The sequence below is a fragment of the Lissotriton helveticus genome, chromosome 6 (genome assembly GCF_964261635.1).
Source record: "Lissotriton helveticus chromosome 6, aLisHel1.1, whole genome shotgun sequence".
In the NCBI taxonomy this organism is placed as follows: domain Eukaryota; kingdom Metazoa; phylum Chordata; class Amphibia; order Caudata; family Salamandridae; genus Lissotriton; species Lissotriton helveticus.
The window spans coordinates 1950016726-1950034859 of NC_136067.1; the positions used below are offsets into that span (position 1 = coordinate 1950016726).

Consider the following 18134-nt stretch of genomic DNA (forward strand, 5'->3'; position numbering starts at 1 on the left):
AAGCAGGAGAGTCAGATCAGACCACAAGCAAGCAGGGGAGCCCACTGAAGCAGGAGAAGACCGACCCTCAGAAGGACCCACAGGCTGAAGGCACAGGACCTCAAGCAGCTCACCTGCTCAAGCTTGGCTCCTCAGCAGGAGTGCAAAATCGAATCTGTGATTGGCAGCAGCAATAGCTTGCTGGCAGACCCTGAAAGGCTGTTACCCGGAGTACAGGGGAAACCCTAAGGGAGCCCCTCAGTACATGGCATAATACTTCTAACACTGGAATCTGTGTCTTGGGGTATCATTCTAATATGTTTGATAACAAACATGCCTGGTTCGGTGCATGCCTGGTTCGGTGCATCTACTATATAGCTAGACATCTCGTAATGACTTGTGTCTACTATATGTATAAAAATGGCCGACTGCCTTTACTGGAGAATCGACTACTGGGTTGGTAGGGGTGTCCTGCTCACACTTATAACCAATCACCCTGACTTCAGGACTGAAAGGCCTGCCAGAGGGGTGACTTATAGGTTTTAAATACAGTGACCTCCGATATAGGAAAACCTATATCGGTCGTGAGGGGTGCTGTCACCAACTCACACAGGCTGCAATGGCAGGTCTGTAGTGACAGTTTGAGTTGTCCCAGGGGTGACCCAATACATGCTGCAGCCCATTGGAGAACCCTGGTGTACCTATGACTTGGGTACCTCTGTACCATATACTAGTGACTTACAAGTGTACAACAGTAGCCAATTGTTGAGGTACAGAAGTATCCTTGTGATGCCCTGTTAGGAGAGATAATATTTGGCTTTGCCAACTGTAATTTTGCATGTTGTGTAATTTTACAAATGGTTGCCTTGTGGGGGAAGGTGAGGGTGGTTACGGTAAACAGCTGCAGGCCTGTTTACTTAGCCAAAGTTGGCTACAAGTGAAAAACTGCAAGGATGCATAGCTAACGTTGCCCTAGGGAGGACGATACAGAAAAGTAATCTTTAGCTTCCCAGGGTTACACACTGGTTTCCACCACATAATAGAAGTAGGTTGAGTATTGGGAGCACAAAAATTAGGACAAATGGGCTACCTCCTTGAAAAATGCTAACACTGTAGTAAAAATATATTTTTGATTCAGCTCTGCATGTTCGTGAAAGCTGGGCAGATGGTGACTTTAGCAGAGCAAATGTCTGTTCATGGCATTTTTAGTAGAGAAAAAAACAACACTTTACCCAGAGCTCTTTATTCCGATTTTTCCAAGAAAACCCAACATTTAGCTGTATTATGCCTTGTTTCTACAGGGAATCCACAAACCCTTCGTACCTCTAGACTCCAAGAATGTTGGACAAAAAGGATTCAAATTTGGAATACCTTATGTTGAGAAAAGTTATGGAGCCCTAAGTGCAAACTACCCCAAAAAGCCAAACAAAGAGCTCTGCACTGTGGGGAAAAGGCCCAGTAGGTCAGGGGTTAAGCCATCAGGCCTGTAAGGGTGTATTGCACTGGGGTAAAACCTGTACACACTTATGTTTTTATGGACTCTCCTAGGTTACCGTAGTAGATGAGGATTTTGGTGTTGATTATCCTGTCCGACAAACTCTTGGGGTAGATTTTTTACTCTGCGAGAATTCCTGTTCTGCCCTTTTGAAAGGGGGTGTTCATTGCTTTGCCAGCTGTAATTTTGTACATATTTGTACTTTTATGACTGTATACAAATAGTTTCTTTTGTAAGAAAGCTTTTCGTTCAGTACAATACGCATGCCTGAAATGATGCTGTCAAGCCAATGATGTTATATAAAAATTGGTTCTGTCGGATGATGAACAATTTCTTTGTTACACAACGTATATTCCTATAACATTTCTTACTTAGTTATACTTGGAAATATTTGTATAAGAAATTCACACACCACACATTTTATATAGATATCAAAAAAGAGAAAGGTTGTTATTCATCAATCCCTTTACAAAAATTAATTTTTGACAGTTAAAAGTTGGTTGTCCATACAATAGAATGTCGAAACAAGGTGCACAAGTGAATAAATGTGATCAAGTGATTTAAGTGTATAATACAGTGGAACAATTTTAAAGCTAAAATTAAAAGAAACACAGGTCCAACATTAGTTTCAATTTCCACAGACAGTACAATTATTTCTATTTTTCTGCTGGGATATAACAAGGACCAATTGGTGAATTAACGTCGACGTTTCGACCCTGGGGTACGGTGCTGTCTTATTAGCGACCAGTTCGGGTCTTCATCAGGACGAGGGGAAAGAAGGGACAACCTAAAATTAAAAAAGGCGTGCCTGTTTTAGTACGGGGTGTGTGAAATTGTCAAGTGGGTGATAACAAACTCTACTAAATTGCTCACCTGAAAATTCGTTTTTTTTGGGGGGGGGGGGGGCGTCCTATTTCTGCCTCTACGGAGATTATTTACTTTTCTTGTGTTCTAGCGTTAGTTCTGTAAATTATTAATGGCATTAAGTATCCCATATCTCAAGGAGTAACTTATACTTCGACTTAAGGGTTCAGCAAGACACATACCTTTATGTTAAGGATTTGTCACTGTCCGGTGGACAAATTGGATCTGGAAGCTGCAGATCGATTAATATCTTTTTGGAAGTTTTTTGTCAAAACGTTGAATCTGCAATTTATTAGGCAACATTCAGTACTCTATTTATCCTGAATTATTAACTAGTGACACACAGGTTCATGTCAACACGTACCTTTTTGTATGAAACGTCACCGTCCGGTGAAAGTTTCGGGTCTGAAGTGCCGCAGCCGCGATCACCTAGACAGTTAATTAATTTCACATTAGTGACTTCACTCTGTTTTGTTAGTTGTTAAAGGTACAAAGAGCGGGATCGTTTTAAGGCGATCCTCGACAAACTATCATTTTGCCTGAGCTAATCTCTTCAAACTTACTTAAGGAGCAGTAACAGCAGCCGTCTGTCTCTCTCCCGCGAGTCAATCCTTACTGCCGACTCGCGTCTGGGTCAGTTTAAATCCCAGATTACGTCAGGTCTACGTGCATTACGGCACGTCTGTAGGCCCGTGACGCTCGTCATACAAGGAGTTTTGAGCGAAGGTCCAATGGTTGTCTGAAACGCACCACGTCAGAGTTACGTGCGTAGCGGCCTTTCAAACCATTCGTGTATCGGAATTGTCGTCATGACTGACGTGTGAAAGGTTGCATTACGGAATATATAATCCATGGGTTAGGAAGACATGTAATATACTACCTCCGCACAATGATCTGTAACCGAAAATATTTACGGTCAACAAATGCCAGATCCCACGGCCAGCCCGGCCGCTATGGATGCTTCGAGTTAACCCCGGACACAAGGTCCAAGGTGCAATGCAACCTTTCACACGTCAGTCATGACGACAATTCCGATACACGAATGCCGTAATGCACGTAGACCTGACGTAATCTGGGATTTAAACGGACCCAGACGCGAGTCGGCAGTAAGGATTGACTCGCGGGAGAGAGACAGACGGCTGCTGTTACTGCTCCTTAAGTAAGTTTGAAGAGATTAGCTCAGGCAAAATGATAGTTTGTCGAGGATCGCCTTAAAACGATCCCGCTCTTTGTACCTTTAACAACTAACAAAACAGAGTGAAGTCACTAATGTGAAATTAATTAACTGTCTAGGTGATCGCGGCTGCGGCACTTCAGACCCGAAACTTTCACCGGACGGTGACGTTTCATACAAAAAGGTACGTGTTGACATGAACCTGTGTGTCACTAGTTAATAATTCAGGATAAATAGAGTACTGAATGTTGCCTAATAAATTGCAGATTCAACGTTTTGACAAAAAACTTCCAAAAAGATATTAATCGATCTGCAGCTTCCAGATCCAATTTGTCCACCGGACGGTGACAAATCCTTAACATAAAGGTATGTGTCTAGCTGAACCCTTAAGTCTAAGTATAAGTTACTCCTTGAGATATGGGATACTTAATGCCATTAATAATTTACAGAACCAACGCTAGAACACAAGAAAAGTAAATAATCTCCGTAGAGGCAGAAATAGGACGCCCCCCCCCCCCCCCAAAAAAAACGAATTTTCGGGTGAGCAATTTAGTAGAGTTTGTTATCACCCACTTGACAATTTCACACACCCCGTACTAAAACAGGCACGCCTTTTTTAATTTTAGGTTGTCCCTTCTTTCCCCTCGTCCTGATGAAGACCCGAACTGGTCGCTAATAAGACAGCACCGTACCCCAGGGTCGAAACGTCGACGTTAATTCACCAATTGGTCCTTGTTATATCCCAGCAGAAAAATAGAAATAATTGTACTGTCTGTGGAAATTGAAACTAATGTTGGACCTGTGTTTCTTTTAATTTTAGCTTTAAAATTGTTCCACTGTATTATACACTTAAATCACTTGATCACATTTATTCACTTGTGCACCTTGTTTCGACATTCTATTGTATGGACAACCAACTTTTAAATGTCAAAAATTAATTTTTGTAAAGGGATTGATGAATAACAACCTTTCTCTTTTTTGATATCTATATAAAATGTGTGGTGTGTGAATTTCTTATACAAATATTTCCAAGTATAACTAAGTAAGAAATGTTATAGGAATATACGTTGTGTAACAAAGAAATTGTTCATCATCCGACAGAACCAATTTTTATATAACATTGTCTACCCAGGTTCTGAGGGTTACTGGGTTACCCCATTACAAGTAATGGATATCTAGTGCAGGTGCATACCTGCGAGGGTTTTCTATAGCATCTTTTTAGAGCAGGCAAGTAACTATTAGAACATGTCAAACTCAGAAACATTATCATACACTGAGGAGTATATTGCCAAATTGATTCGAGACCAAGCAGAATTTGATCACTTTGGCACTGGAGTAACATCAACAGATACTACATTGAATGATAAACTTTCGCAATTGGAGAGACTGGAGAAAAAATTAATAAGGACAAGACTCCACGGTCTTCTGCTAACTAAATATCTAGCAGCTAATATAATCCCAAAGGGACTTCAAGTTAAAAACGAACCAGGGATCTTCATAGAACTACCAAAATTCAGAGAAGGCTTCAGCTTCGTAGCGAACAATTGCTCTAGACACTGGATGGTGTTGGGGGCTGAAACCGCCCTGGATTACGTCAAAAAACTGATCCAACAGATTGCAGATTTAAAAAAGGAAATTCTGGATGACACAGCCCTAACTAACGCGAAGGAGGCATTAGAAAAAGCAGAAAAGGCGACAGCGGATTTTAATACAGTAACCCTGAACAAAAAATTGGACAAACTAGCAAAAGACATCAAGTCGTACGATAAGAAAAATACTTATCCATATATCAACGACGACTACTACGTCCAAGACGCACAAGGATACTATACAAATCGCAATCGTCAGACATCTAGAAGGTTTGCTACCTTCTCTAATTCCTCGTTTGGAAGTGGACCCGAAAGTGAATCAAATAACACCAGTTTAATCCCAAGAGTACAACAACCGGGAAATCAATATCATCAATCAGACCCAGGATTCCCACAAGGAGTACATTACTCCACAGGGGCACAATATCAAGGCCCTTCGACATCGGCTTTTTTAGGGGACCCCTCCTGGAACTCCAGGGATCCGAACTGGCGAAAACCGACCAGATGGAACCAAGGAGCGAACAATCGCAGAGGGAATACACGAGTACGGTTCAACCCACAAACTCCCCAGAATCACGGAGAGATCAGCACCAGGCAGAAACGTACAGATGGTAGAAGATATCTCCAACACATCTCCCATCGAAAGATGTATGATGAACACTATACAAGTGACAGAAGAGACCTCACTGACGTTGGAAATACCAGAGACAAATCCACATACCAATATGAAAGACCCAATTATTAACATCTCGAACCATATTTTGACCACATCGGAACATGAGATATTGTCAAAGGGTTTATCATTTGTTCCTACTATTCCACCTAATACTTTCAATGTGAAATTGGAATTGCAACAATTTTTTCGAAAAATTCGATTAAAATACTTCTTTCACCAGAAGAAGGAAGAATACATCAGAAAACCAGCGGCCACTGATTTCCGCCCGGCATCCACCTTCAATCCGGCTAACTACCTTGTGAATGAACGGATTGTGGCGTATGAAAAAATAGTTATGTCTGAGGTCCTGAACACATTAAAGGAACCAAAATATATCAAACATAACATCACTAAAGAAGAAAGACAAGCCCTTACGAACCTTAAAAATAACCAATCAATTGTAATAAAAACAGCAGATAAAGGGGGTGCCGTCGTCATACAAAACAGAGAGAATTATATATCTGAAATTCTACGCCAACTAAATTGTGAGGACAGCTATACCAAAATTCCAGGAGATCCAACCAAAGAGATTGGCACATTAATAAAAGATCTAACTACTCAAGGTATGGAAAATGGATTCCTGACAGACCCTGAATCTCGATTCCTGAATAACCAACACCCAAGAATCCCAACTATATATACAATACCAAAGATCCATAAAGACTTAATCAATCCACCTGGAAGGCCCATCGTGTCTGGATGTGGATCAATTTTGGAGCCCATAAACCAATATCTGGACAAATTCCTCCAACCGTTTGTCCTGAAAACTAGTGCATACCTTCGAGACACTACCCACACAATCCAAATATTTGAGAACCATCCGCTTAATCAGGAACAACTGTTCGTAACGTTAGACGTCTGTTCTCTATATACGAGTATACCACAGCACGAGGCGATAGAGGTAATAAAAAAGACGCTCAACACCAGGGAGGCCCCGCACTGGGTACCTACAGACTTTTTAATAGAGCTATTACAAATAGCAATGACAAGGAACTACTTTATGTTTCAAAATCAATTCTACGTCCAATGCAAGGGAGTGGCGATGGGCGCCAGCTATGCTCCTAGTCTGGCGAACCTATACATGGATGACTTCGAATGGAAATACATCTACTCCGAGACCAATCCATATTCCAACTGTATTACTAAGTGGAACAGGTACATAGACGATATCATCATGATCTGGAATGGCACTGAAGAACATCTAAATACCTTTCTGACTTGGTTGAATGACCGCTCGACAGACATCCAATTTACGATGGCATGTAATCGAGAATCATTGCCATTTTTAGATTTGACATTTGAGAGAGAAGACGACAAGATAACAATGAATCTATATAAAAAACCAACAGATCGTAATACATTATTACGATACAACTCCCATCATCCAAGAAATTTACGGGATAACCTACCGTACGGTCAATTTTTGCGTATACGTAGAAATTGTACCAAGCGAGGAGATTACTTTAAAGAAACAGACATCCTGATCATTAAATTAAGAGACAGAGGATATCCGAAAGGCCTACTGATAGAGCGCGAAAAAGGGCGTGGTATAGACCCAGGGAAACGCTACTTGAACCAGTAGAGAAACCTCAGGCACAGGAAAGATTGATCTGTGTAACCACCTTCAATACGAGGAGTCATGACATCAATAAAATAATTAAAAAATACTGGAACCTGGTAGGATCCGAGATTGGAATAGAAGAAACTCCGATGTGTGCGTACAAGAGGGCTAAAAACATAAAAGACTTTGTAGTCTCCTCATTTTTGGATACACCGACTAACACAGATATCAGGAGCCAATTGTCATTGCCCCCCATCACAGGACATCATAGATGTGGGAGCTGCAAAGCATGCAAATATACTAAAACAGGCAATTCCTTCATTAATGGCAATAAGACTTATACAGCAAAACACTTTACAAACTGCAATAGCCAATATCTGATTTATGCCATTAGATGTCCCTGTCAAATGATGTATGTGGGCCAAACTACTCAACGTATCAAAAATAGGATCTTACAGCATCAGAGTAGAATTAGATGCAAGGTCCAGGGTGCACCCCTCGTTGAACATTACAACAAGTCCAACCATACACATGAACAGCTAGAATGGTGGGTTTTAGAAAAGATCGAGCTACACCAAAGAGGAGGAGATATGGCCTCTCTTTTGAATTACAAAGAGTGTCTCTGGATCCATATCTTAGACTCTGTGACTAATGGATTGAACAGTCAGGAAGAAACTTGTATACAAATGAGTAGACTTTGATATTGGAACTGTATCATTAGGTATGAATATTACATGTACCAGTTACTCTGATTGCCTTAAGCAAGGTTAAAGTTGTCATCACTAGGCGTGAATATTACATGTAATTTGTATTTTATTTATTTATTTATGGGTTTCTATAGCGCTGGAATCGACTCCAAACGGAGTATCTCTGCGCTGTGATACCAAATAGAGTCCAACAAATATGCAGATGAGGGATAAGGTCTAGATTTTATCAGTGAACAGCAGAGTTTTCAGTTGCTTCCTGAATTTTAAATGGTCTGTGCAGAGCCTGAGGGCCAGAGGCAGTTTGTTCCACAGTGTGGGCCCCGCAACAGATAGGGCTTTCCCTCCAAGTCTGGTTTTTTTTGCACGAGGTACAGCCAACAGAAAATTCTCACTGGATCTCAGCGATCTGGAGGGGGTGTAGAAGGTAAATTTCCGCTCCAGATATGTGGGGCCATTTCCATTTAGGCATTTATGAATGATACAGCATATCTTGAACTTGGCTCTTTGTCGAACGCTCAACCAGTGTAGTTTCTGTAATAGGGGTTTTGATGCTGTTCTTGGGGGAGCATTTAGGACAAGGCGAGCTGCCGTGTTCTGGACCACCTGGAGCCTGTCCAGAACTCCTTCATTAGCAGAAAGGAGCAGCCCGTTACAGTAGTCAATACGACTCAGTATAAGGGCTTGCACCAAAGTTTTTCTGAAGGAGTCCGGTAGCAGTGGAAATATTCTGCGCATCATGCTGATGGTATGGAAGCATGAGCCAGCTACCATATTACTGTGCTGCTTGAGAGAAAGATCGTAATCAAGGCGTATCCCCAGATTTTTGACAATCTGTTTGGGCTCTGGAACAGTACCCAGATCAGACGGCCACCAGTCAGGGGTCCACAGTAATTTGGCGTCTCCAAACAGCATTACTTCCGTCTTGTTGACATTGCACTGTAGGAAGTTGGTGGACATCCACTGTGCGACGGCTTTCATGCCAGCGGAGAAGGAGTTTCTTATTTCTGTGGTGAGATTTTGAAAGGGGAAGAGGAGCTGCGTGTCATCCGCATATGACACGGGGATGAAACCAAATTTGCGCATCACTCTTGCCAGGGGTGCCACGTAGATGTTAAAGAGTGTTGGGCTCAAACAGGAGCCCTGTGGCACCCCTTTCGTAATCTCTACCTCAGTTGATCTGTATTTACCCATGGTGACAGTCTGGGTCCGATCCGTAAGAAAACTCCTTAGCCAGGCAAGGGCCTTGTTCTTGACCCCTACGTTCGACAACCGGTCAATAAGGATGTTGTGTGACACGGTGTCGAACGCGGCTGAAAGGTCTAACAACACCAAGATTACTGAGTAGCCTTTGTCCTGAAACATATGCAGATCGTCAGTGACAGACAGGAGGGTGGACTCTGTACTGTGTTTCGGCCTAAACCCAGATTGAGAATAGTCTAGGCCGCCAGCTTTCTCAATGTAGCTGGATAACTGACGATTAACATACTTCTCAGCGAGCTTTCCCAAAAACGGCAGCAGCGAAATAGGTCTAAGATTAGACAAATCATTCCAAGGAATTGTGGTGTTTTTCCTGATTGGTCTGACCAAGGCTTGTTTCCACTGCTTAGGGACAGATCCTGTAGAAAGGGAAAGGTTAACAAGTTTTTCGATGGTGGGTGATAGAATTCCGAGCAAGGCGGGCATGAGTCTTGCCGGGATGATATCATCGGGACTTCCACTTTTAATCTGCACCATGAGCAGGGATACCTCTTTATGAGTGATAGGGGGGAAGAGGTCTAAAGTATAAGGGCCACTATCAAGTTCTGAATCCTGAAAGATGGGGACTGTATTTGTAGTCAAGATATTGTTTGCATTGACTATTTTAGCATAGATAAGATCGATTTTAGTGCAAAAAAATTGCGATATATTGTCGCAAAGTAGTTGTGATGAAGTGTCTGCACTCTCACATGCTGTAGGATTAGTGAAAGAGTGAAGGACCTGGTATAATACTCTGGGGGAGTTATCTGCAGCCGTAATAAGATTGGTAATATGTGTTTTTCGCGCCATTCTGATAGCTTTATGATATGTGCTTAGGGCGTCCCAATACTGTTTCCTATCTGTTACCAAATGGGTAGATCTCCAAATCTTTTCTAATTTCCTAGCTGCTTTCTTGAGATTCCTGAGCTCTTCAGAGAACCAGATCTCTTGTTTTTTGGCTGGTTGGGGATCTAAATTGCTTTAAAGGAGCTATTTTGTCTATGGCTATTTTAATGTCTTTGCTGAACATATCAATAGCTTTATTGATATCATCGGGAATCTCATGGTAGGGTTGGGCAAAGTTCTCAGCGAAGGAGGCCTCGTTAACTTTATGCCATTGCCGCCGTATTTCAGGGATATTTGTGGTTTTGGGGGTAGTGATTGCAGGATAGGGAGTATAAAACTCAAGGATAAAATGGTCAGTCCAACTGACCTGTGTAGGGGGCAGGCATATGACACCAGAGAAATTGGTAATAATCAGGTCTAGGGTGTGTCCGGCCACGTGAGTTGGGCCCACATTGTGTGGTTGGAGACCTAGTAATAAAAGATCGTTAAGAAAAGCCTGTGCTTCTTTACAATTTATAAGTTCGCTGTGAAGGTTAAAATCACCTATTAGCACAAAATCTTTGTCTTTATGAACATATGGTGCAAGATTTTCCAGTAATGTATTGACAAAGTTAGAGCTAGGTCCAGGGGGACGATAAACCAGGGCTCCTAGTCTGGTTTGTTTGGTGGAAAGAGATGTTTTAAAAATCAGCATTTCAATGTCTGGAGTGCAGAGTTCAGCCAAAACAGAACAATCAATATGACTTTTGAATATTGCCTATAACCACGTGCATTTCCAATATGTTTCGAATGTGTTTTCCAACTAAATTAGTCCAAAGCATTTGTAACTTCACTGAATATGTTAAGCATGTATGACTGTAGATAATGTTAACATCCTTGGATATGAGGGTCCTCGTACTAAAATGTCTTTCTGATTGGGCCGTCAAAAGGCATTACGGAATATATAATCCATGGGTTAGGAAGACATGTAATATACTACCTCCGCACAATGATCTGTAACCGAAAATATTTACGGTCAACAAATGCCAGATCCCACGGCCAGCCCGGCCGCTATGGATGCTTCGAGTTAACCCCGGACACAAGGTCCAAGGTGCAATGCAACCTTTCACACGTCAGTCATGACGACAATTCCGATACACGAATGGTTTGAAAGGCCGCTACGCACGTAACTCTGACGTGGTGCGTTTCAGACAACCATTGGACCTTCGCTTAAAACTCCTTGTATGACGAGCGTCACGGGCCTACAGACGTGCCGTAATGCACGTAGACCTGACGTAATCTGGGATTTAAACTGACCCAGACGCGAGTCGGCAGTAAGGATTGACTCGCGGGAGAGAGACAGACGGCTGCTGTTACTGCTCCTTAAGTAAGTTTGAAGAGATTAGCTCAGGCAAAATGATAGTTTGTCGAGGATCGCCTTAAAACGATCCCGCTCTTTGTACCTTTAACAACTAACAAAACAGAGTGAAGTCACTAATGTGAAATTAATTAACTGTCTAGGTGATCGCGGCTGCGGCACTTCAGACCCGAAACTTTCACTGGACGGTGACGTTTCATACAAAAAGGTACGTGTTGACATGAACCTGTGTGTCACTAGTTAATAATTCAGGATAAATAGAGTACTGAATGTTGCCTAATAAATTGCAGATTCAACGTTTTGACAAAAAACTTCCAAAAAGATATTAATCGATCTGCAGCTTCCAGATCCAATTTGTCCACCGGACGGTGACAAATCCTTAACATAAAGGTATGTGTCTAGCTGAACCCTTAAGTCTAAGTATAAGTTACTCCTTGAGATATGGGATACTTAATGCCATTAATAATTTACAGAACCAACGCTAGAACACAAGAAAAGTAAATAATCTCCGTAGAGGCAGAAATAGGACGCCCCCCCCCCCCAAAAAAACGAATTTTCAGGTGAGCAATTTAGTAGAGTTTGTTATCACCCACTTGACAATTTCACACACCCCGTACTAAAACAGGCACGCCTTTTTTAATTTTAGGTTGTCCCTTCTTTCCCCTCGTCCTGATGAAGACCCGAACTGGTCGCTAATAAGACAGCACCGTACCCCAGGGTCGAAACGTCAACGTTAATTCACCAATTGGTCCTTGTTATATCCCAGCAGAAAAATAGAAATAATTGTACTGTCTGTGGAAATTGAAACTAATGTTGGACCTGTGTTTCTTTTAATTTTAGCTTTAAAATTGTTCCACTGTATTATACACTTAAATCACTTGATCACATTTATTCACTTGTGCACCTTGTTTCGACATTCTATTGTATGGACAACCAACTTTTAAATGTCAAAAATTAATTTTTGTAAAGGGATTGATGAATAACAACCTTTCTCTTTTTTGATATCTATATAAAATGTGTGGTGTGTGAATTTCTTATACAAATATTTCCAAGTATAACTAAGTAAGAAATGTTATAGGAATATACGTTGTGTAACAAAGAAATTGTTCATCATCCGACAGAACCAATTTTTATATAACATTGTCTACCCAGGTTCTGAGGGTTACTGGGTTACCCCATTACAAGTAATGGATGTCAAGCCAATGATGCCAAGTGTCAGATGTCATTGGTTTGATCCTATTATTGATAAAAGTTACGACAAAGGCAATAGGTCTAACTTATTTATTGTGAAAAGCATTTGTTAAAGTCAGTGGACATTTAAGGGTGGATTGTTGTACTGTGGTAAATTCTGTACACAGATATTTTGTTAAATGTATTCTCACAGATAATTGTGGGAGGAGGTGGTCTTGGTTCCCTCTCTGAAAAACCTTCACGGTATAACATTTGCTTTGCAAGAACCCTTGGCAGGCCCACTTAAAAGGGGTTGTATATTGTCATGCCAGCTGCTGTTTTGTACATGTGCGTAACTTTATGCTAGATTGCCTGGCAGTTGCCTTGTGGTAAAGCTCATGGTCAGTACCAAAGGCCAGCGTTGATTATGATGACACACCAATGATAAAGGCTACAGGCATGATTGGTTAACTGGAAAAAGTTACGTCAGATTCCTTATGTCTGTTTTTTAAATTTGTTTTGTGATAAACTATCACATATGCAGGAGGGCTGATTTACTTGTGATAAACAAATGTTGAATAAAAAAAATGGGGCCCTTGGTGTGGATTGTTACACTCTGCTAAAACATGTAGACAAGAATTGTTACATGAAAACTGACACATTACTGTAGTCTGCTTGGGTTTTAGTTTTTGTTACTTCATTCTGACAAGCCCTGGGGGTAGTACATTTGCATTTGAAAATCTAAGATGGGGCTACTGGAAAGGGTTGTACATTGTTTTGTGAACTATAATTTAAATGTGTTCGTAAGTTTATGCGTAGCATTTAGCTGGTTTGTTTGAGCCTTTTAATATAATGAGTTTCAAAGCTATGCATTTTTGGTGCCTGGGTGTCTACCACAGAATGCGCTTTCTCTTTGTGACAAGTCAAAAATGCATGCTAATCACAGATGTTACTTTTGGGGACAGTGAGATTAGAGTTCAGTACTTTTGGTGACTTAGTGCCAACGTATTTGTTAGTGTTACTAGACTGTGGCGTCGCAGTGCCATAAAAGGTCAAAGACTAAACTGTCTATGCCAGAATTTGAACATATTGCCTCTAGGTTACCCACATCTAAGATACTGATGCTCAACCTGTTGAGCTATATCTGACTCGTGAAACTATACCTCCAGTAAAAGTTAGTTTGTGTAGGAAATTTGCATTTCTTTGTTTATAAAATCCTGTGAAAATCGATTTTTTTAACATAAGGTTTATCTTTGTTGGCCTATTTAGTTATTTATTTTTCTTTTACAGATTTTCTCTAGATTGCCATGGATGGCTCAAAGCACTTTAAAACTCCACCTGAAGATGCTGGCAAAAGTCCTGGTGAGTGGATTATCTGATGCATGTGAGATGCTCCTCCTTTTCTGAACTTTATGGATACCCTGTTACTGATTATCTTGCATGGACTCTGCTTCTAAGGCTGATTATAGAGTGATTTTCTGTGATGGTTGCACACATATACTGTGAAGGTAAAATAGTTTGGAAGGTGAAATGAAAGATATAGTGGCAATCATAGTAAAAAATCATCAACTGGTTCCTTTCAGTGCGTAGCTATAGAAAAAAAACCCTAGGCACAATTCTCATTCAAGTCGCAACATTTACCACCATCTCCAAAAAATAAAACTTGTCAATAACTTACTGATGTCATCACCGATCAGCTGATGTCGGCCTCAAATGGGGTGTATTCTGGAACCTTTACCTTACACTGTTTTAGGGTGGGGGCCAATCACTAGTCCGTCTTGTTACTGTTCTAATTCTTTCTAAATGATGACCTTGCACAGCTATGCTGAATTGCCCACTAAACAGCATTCACGTTTTATCACTTTATCCCGAAGGAGGGATCGCTTAAGATAGAACTTAGTACTTATGGGAAGTTACTTGTGTTGAAATTTCCCTCACTATTGTGACATGAGGAGAATTAAATCTTCTTCCTGCGTGAAAGATGCCATTCCAACCTCTTTTCTCAAAAAGCATAGGTCCACAGGTATTCTTGGGTAACAGTCAACACCTTCCTAGCATAACGATTATTATCTGATGACTTAAATAAGCGAGACCACTCCATTACTAAAGAAACCAGGTTGAAACACAGAGGACCTGAATAACTTTCACCCAGTCTCAAACCTCATACCCCTTTCTTAAATACTTGAAAGTTGTTGTGTAGGGACCCAATTTAAACTGTTTATTATTGAGAAGTGCCTACTAGACAACTTTCAGTCAATTTTTAGGACTACCTAAGAATGGTAAACTGCTATACATCAGACAGGCAGGTATTAACACATTTTGGGTGATGGGAACTCCTGCCTTCTTATTCAGCCACTCCACATTTGTTCTCTGCAATTGAGAGCACACATGCCAACCCCTTTAAAGACACTTAGGAAGAATGGGTAGTAAGGGCACAGCTCTCATTTAGATCAACTCTTAACTAGAAAACAGAGCCAATGAGTAACAAGCAAAGCCATTAGGCAAGGTGGTGCAGTGGTTAAAGTTATTTATTTTTTATTGCTAGCATAGCGGAAAATATTATTTAAGTGTTTGCAGGGCAGTAAATAATAGGCGACTCCTGCTGCGTATTTGTTTACTTATTGTTCCTTTTAAAAAAAAAAAAGGTTTTTTATTAGGTCTCGACCTAAAGCATTGCTTTAGCAATGCTTGTTTGTCGACATTCTAGTAACCGGTCCAAAAAGTCTGCCAAAACGGCGGATTAGCCACAGTTCATGTGATGTATGTGCGTGCACAAACCAGCCACGTGACACACCACCATTTGTCTGTGCTTCGCATCAGATTTCAAAGGCTGTCACTCCCCAGCCCGCCGCATCAGACTTCAAAGGAATGCAGAACCACTCCTCCTCAGTGGCATCACTAGGGGGGTATGGACCGCACCGGGTGACACCATGACATGGGGTGACACAGTGACAGACTATTTGCGCTCACCGGAGGTTTTAATATGTAATTGCATTAGTGACTCGCGCGGAAGCCCAGCCTGGTTCAGCAGCGGTGTAGGCTCTGTGAGCCCCCTCTCACGTCACACCCCATCAGCTCTCAGGCTCTGCCCTCGTGCAGCGGCACAGCAGTGCCGCCTGGCCTCGGCACAGGAGAGGGGCGCGCGCGGAGGGAGGTCATGATTAAATGTCTAAATCTCCTTTGGGCTTTGTTCCGGGCGGAGAAGCAGGCGTTGGATGAATCAATTTAATATTCTCATACTGGGAGCAGCCGAGCTACACTCACGTCAGGGGCAGGGGTCACATTTCTGAACAATTTACAAAGTAAACATGTATATTATTTCAAATAATACCTCTGTTTACAAAAACATAAATGTGAAGAAGAGGCGTGTGTGCTTGGTAGTGATTGCGTGATGGTTTGAGGTATTTCAGTCATGGTTTTGTGTGGTTCACTGTGTGATCTCACTCTTAGAGGGATGTGAAATTAAGTAAGTCTTGCCTTTAAGTACAAGAGTGCATAGCATAGACTCAACGGAACGCATTGTATGCTTTGCAATGCATTATTTAAAATGCTGGTGTTTTTTTGTGCACATTAGAAGTGGTGCACCCCAAGAAAGGGTGTTTGTTCACGGATATGTATGAGCGCACTAGTGGGAATACAGGAAGGGGAATTCTTTGCTGTGTTATCCGAAATGTCATTTCCTGCTCCTACAACTGAAAGCTGCCTTAGATACAAAAGCCTTGGAGCCACAAAGCTGCCTTACCCGGGACTGAGCCTACCTTACTCCGTGCTATTCTACAACCCTGACACAACCATACTTGCCACTGCCCAAGCACCAAGAGTACTCTGTATCTTTCTGGCCCTTGTGACGAACACATCAGTCTTTTCCAAAGGCACAAAGGACTCTTGTGAAAGGTATTATTTCCAGCCCTGGTCACTGCCTAGCTACTTCTTTTTACTGAGGCACTCCGAACCTCCCTACTCTCTAATATGCCATGGGGTACAGATACACAAATGCTTTTGCACTACCAAAGAACTAATAGGCATTATGCAGCGCATTAACTCATGCCAAACATTTAGGAGTAACCCAGGTTTCCATCTGCGCCCACACTGCTCCTTTTTGAGAGTTCAGGTATTGCAGTTGTCTAATGTTGAAAGATTTTGAAGTTATCCACTACATAAAATCTTATTGTGCAAGCAATTTAGCAACTTTTTTATGTTATCAGGGTGAAAAGGTTGATGTCACTCCCACTGAGATATCTGAAGTGTCAGGTGGCATGTAATGTCAATTAATGTGGCACTATGATTTTGCTACAATGGTACCTGCTCTGTGCTGTGCTTATCTGTACCTTTATAAGATGTATATTTACAAAGAGATATGGTTGTCCTGTGGATATGACTGAAGGATGGGGTAGAATGAAAAATTTCCTAGCTAACGTAACGGAAAGTTTCAATTCTATTAAGGACTCGGAGGCGAGGATTATGCCTTCTTTCTCCACTTTATTTAACAGCAGCGAAGATATCAAACACTACATTTCCCATGGTTCCACGGGGGACATGTAGTCGAACAAGAAAAACCAGAAACACCTGGTAACCACCAATGATAATATCCAACTCAATGTCCAATCAGGGCACTGGAAGCCCTCACATAGTCCCTTCACAGTGTGTCTTCCTCCTCTTTCTGAGCGCATAGACAGTCGCACTCCTCTCTTCAGGCGTCTTGCTTGGAATCCGAGCCTGAGGGTAAGAGGAAACCATATTACCAGAGGAAGCACAGAGGAAATGCAAACAAAGTCAACACAATGCAGACAGTCTATTAAACAGGAATAAACCTTTACTTATTGACATACCGGGAGGGGTCTCCTCCAGGAAGCCAGCGCGGGATAATCCTCTCCTCCGAGTCCTTAATAGAATTGAAACTTTCCGTTACGTTGGCTACGAAATTTTTCATTCTATGTCAGGACTGGAGGCGAGTATTATGCTTGTTCAAAGCTTGCCCACAACCAAGTTTGCCATATTCAAGATCGGTTTGAAATAAAACTGCTTGAATGTGGAATCTGAAGACCAGTCTGCCGCGTTGAGAATGTCCTCAAGACGCGCCCCGAGACTGAAGGCCTTCGAAGCCATAGCACCTCTCGTGGAGTGTGCTCCTAACTGGCTAAGGCTGATGCCTGCCTCCTGCATCACCCAACGAACCCACCTGGCAATAGTGGGAGAAGAAACCGCTTTAAAGGGTTTTCTCAATGGAATGAGGAGTTGCCTCTTGCCTGGGGGACGGAATTCCTCCTTCGCCTCTTCATAAGCCTTAAGACAATTCACCACACACAGCTTCGGAGAATCCGCGAACTGTGGATAGGAAATGGACCTAGTATGGCACTTTGTGCGCCTGAGCAAAGTAAACGTCACTCCCTCCGGAGAGAAAACTCTGCTAGAAATATCCAAAGCACGCAATTCTGACACTC

The 18134-nt window shown here is 41.8% G+C and overlaps 1 protein-coding gene across 1 annotated transcript in view; it reads left to right on the top strand.

The window, feature by feature from the left end:
- Positions 1–18134, top strand: part of PBK (PDZ binding kinase) — a 147694-nt gene that overhangs the window by 37604 nt on the left and 91956 nt on the right. The window contains exon 2 of the mRNA XM_078649951.1: positions 13984–14055. Within this exon, the coding sequence (XP_078506077.1) occupies positions 14001–14055 (55 nt within the window). The 5' untranslated portion in view covers positions 13984–14000. The remainder of the gene's footprint in view (positions 1–13983; positions 14056–18134) is intronic.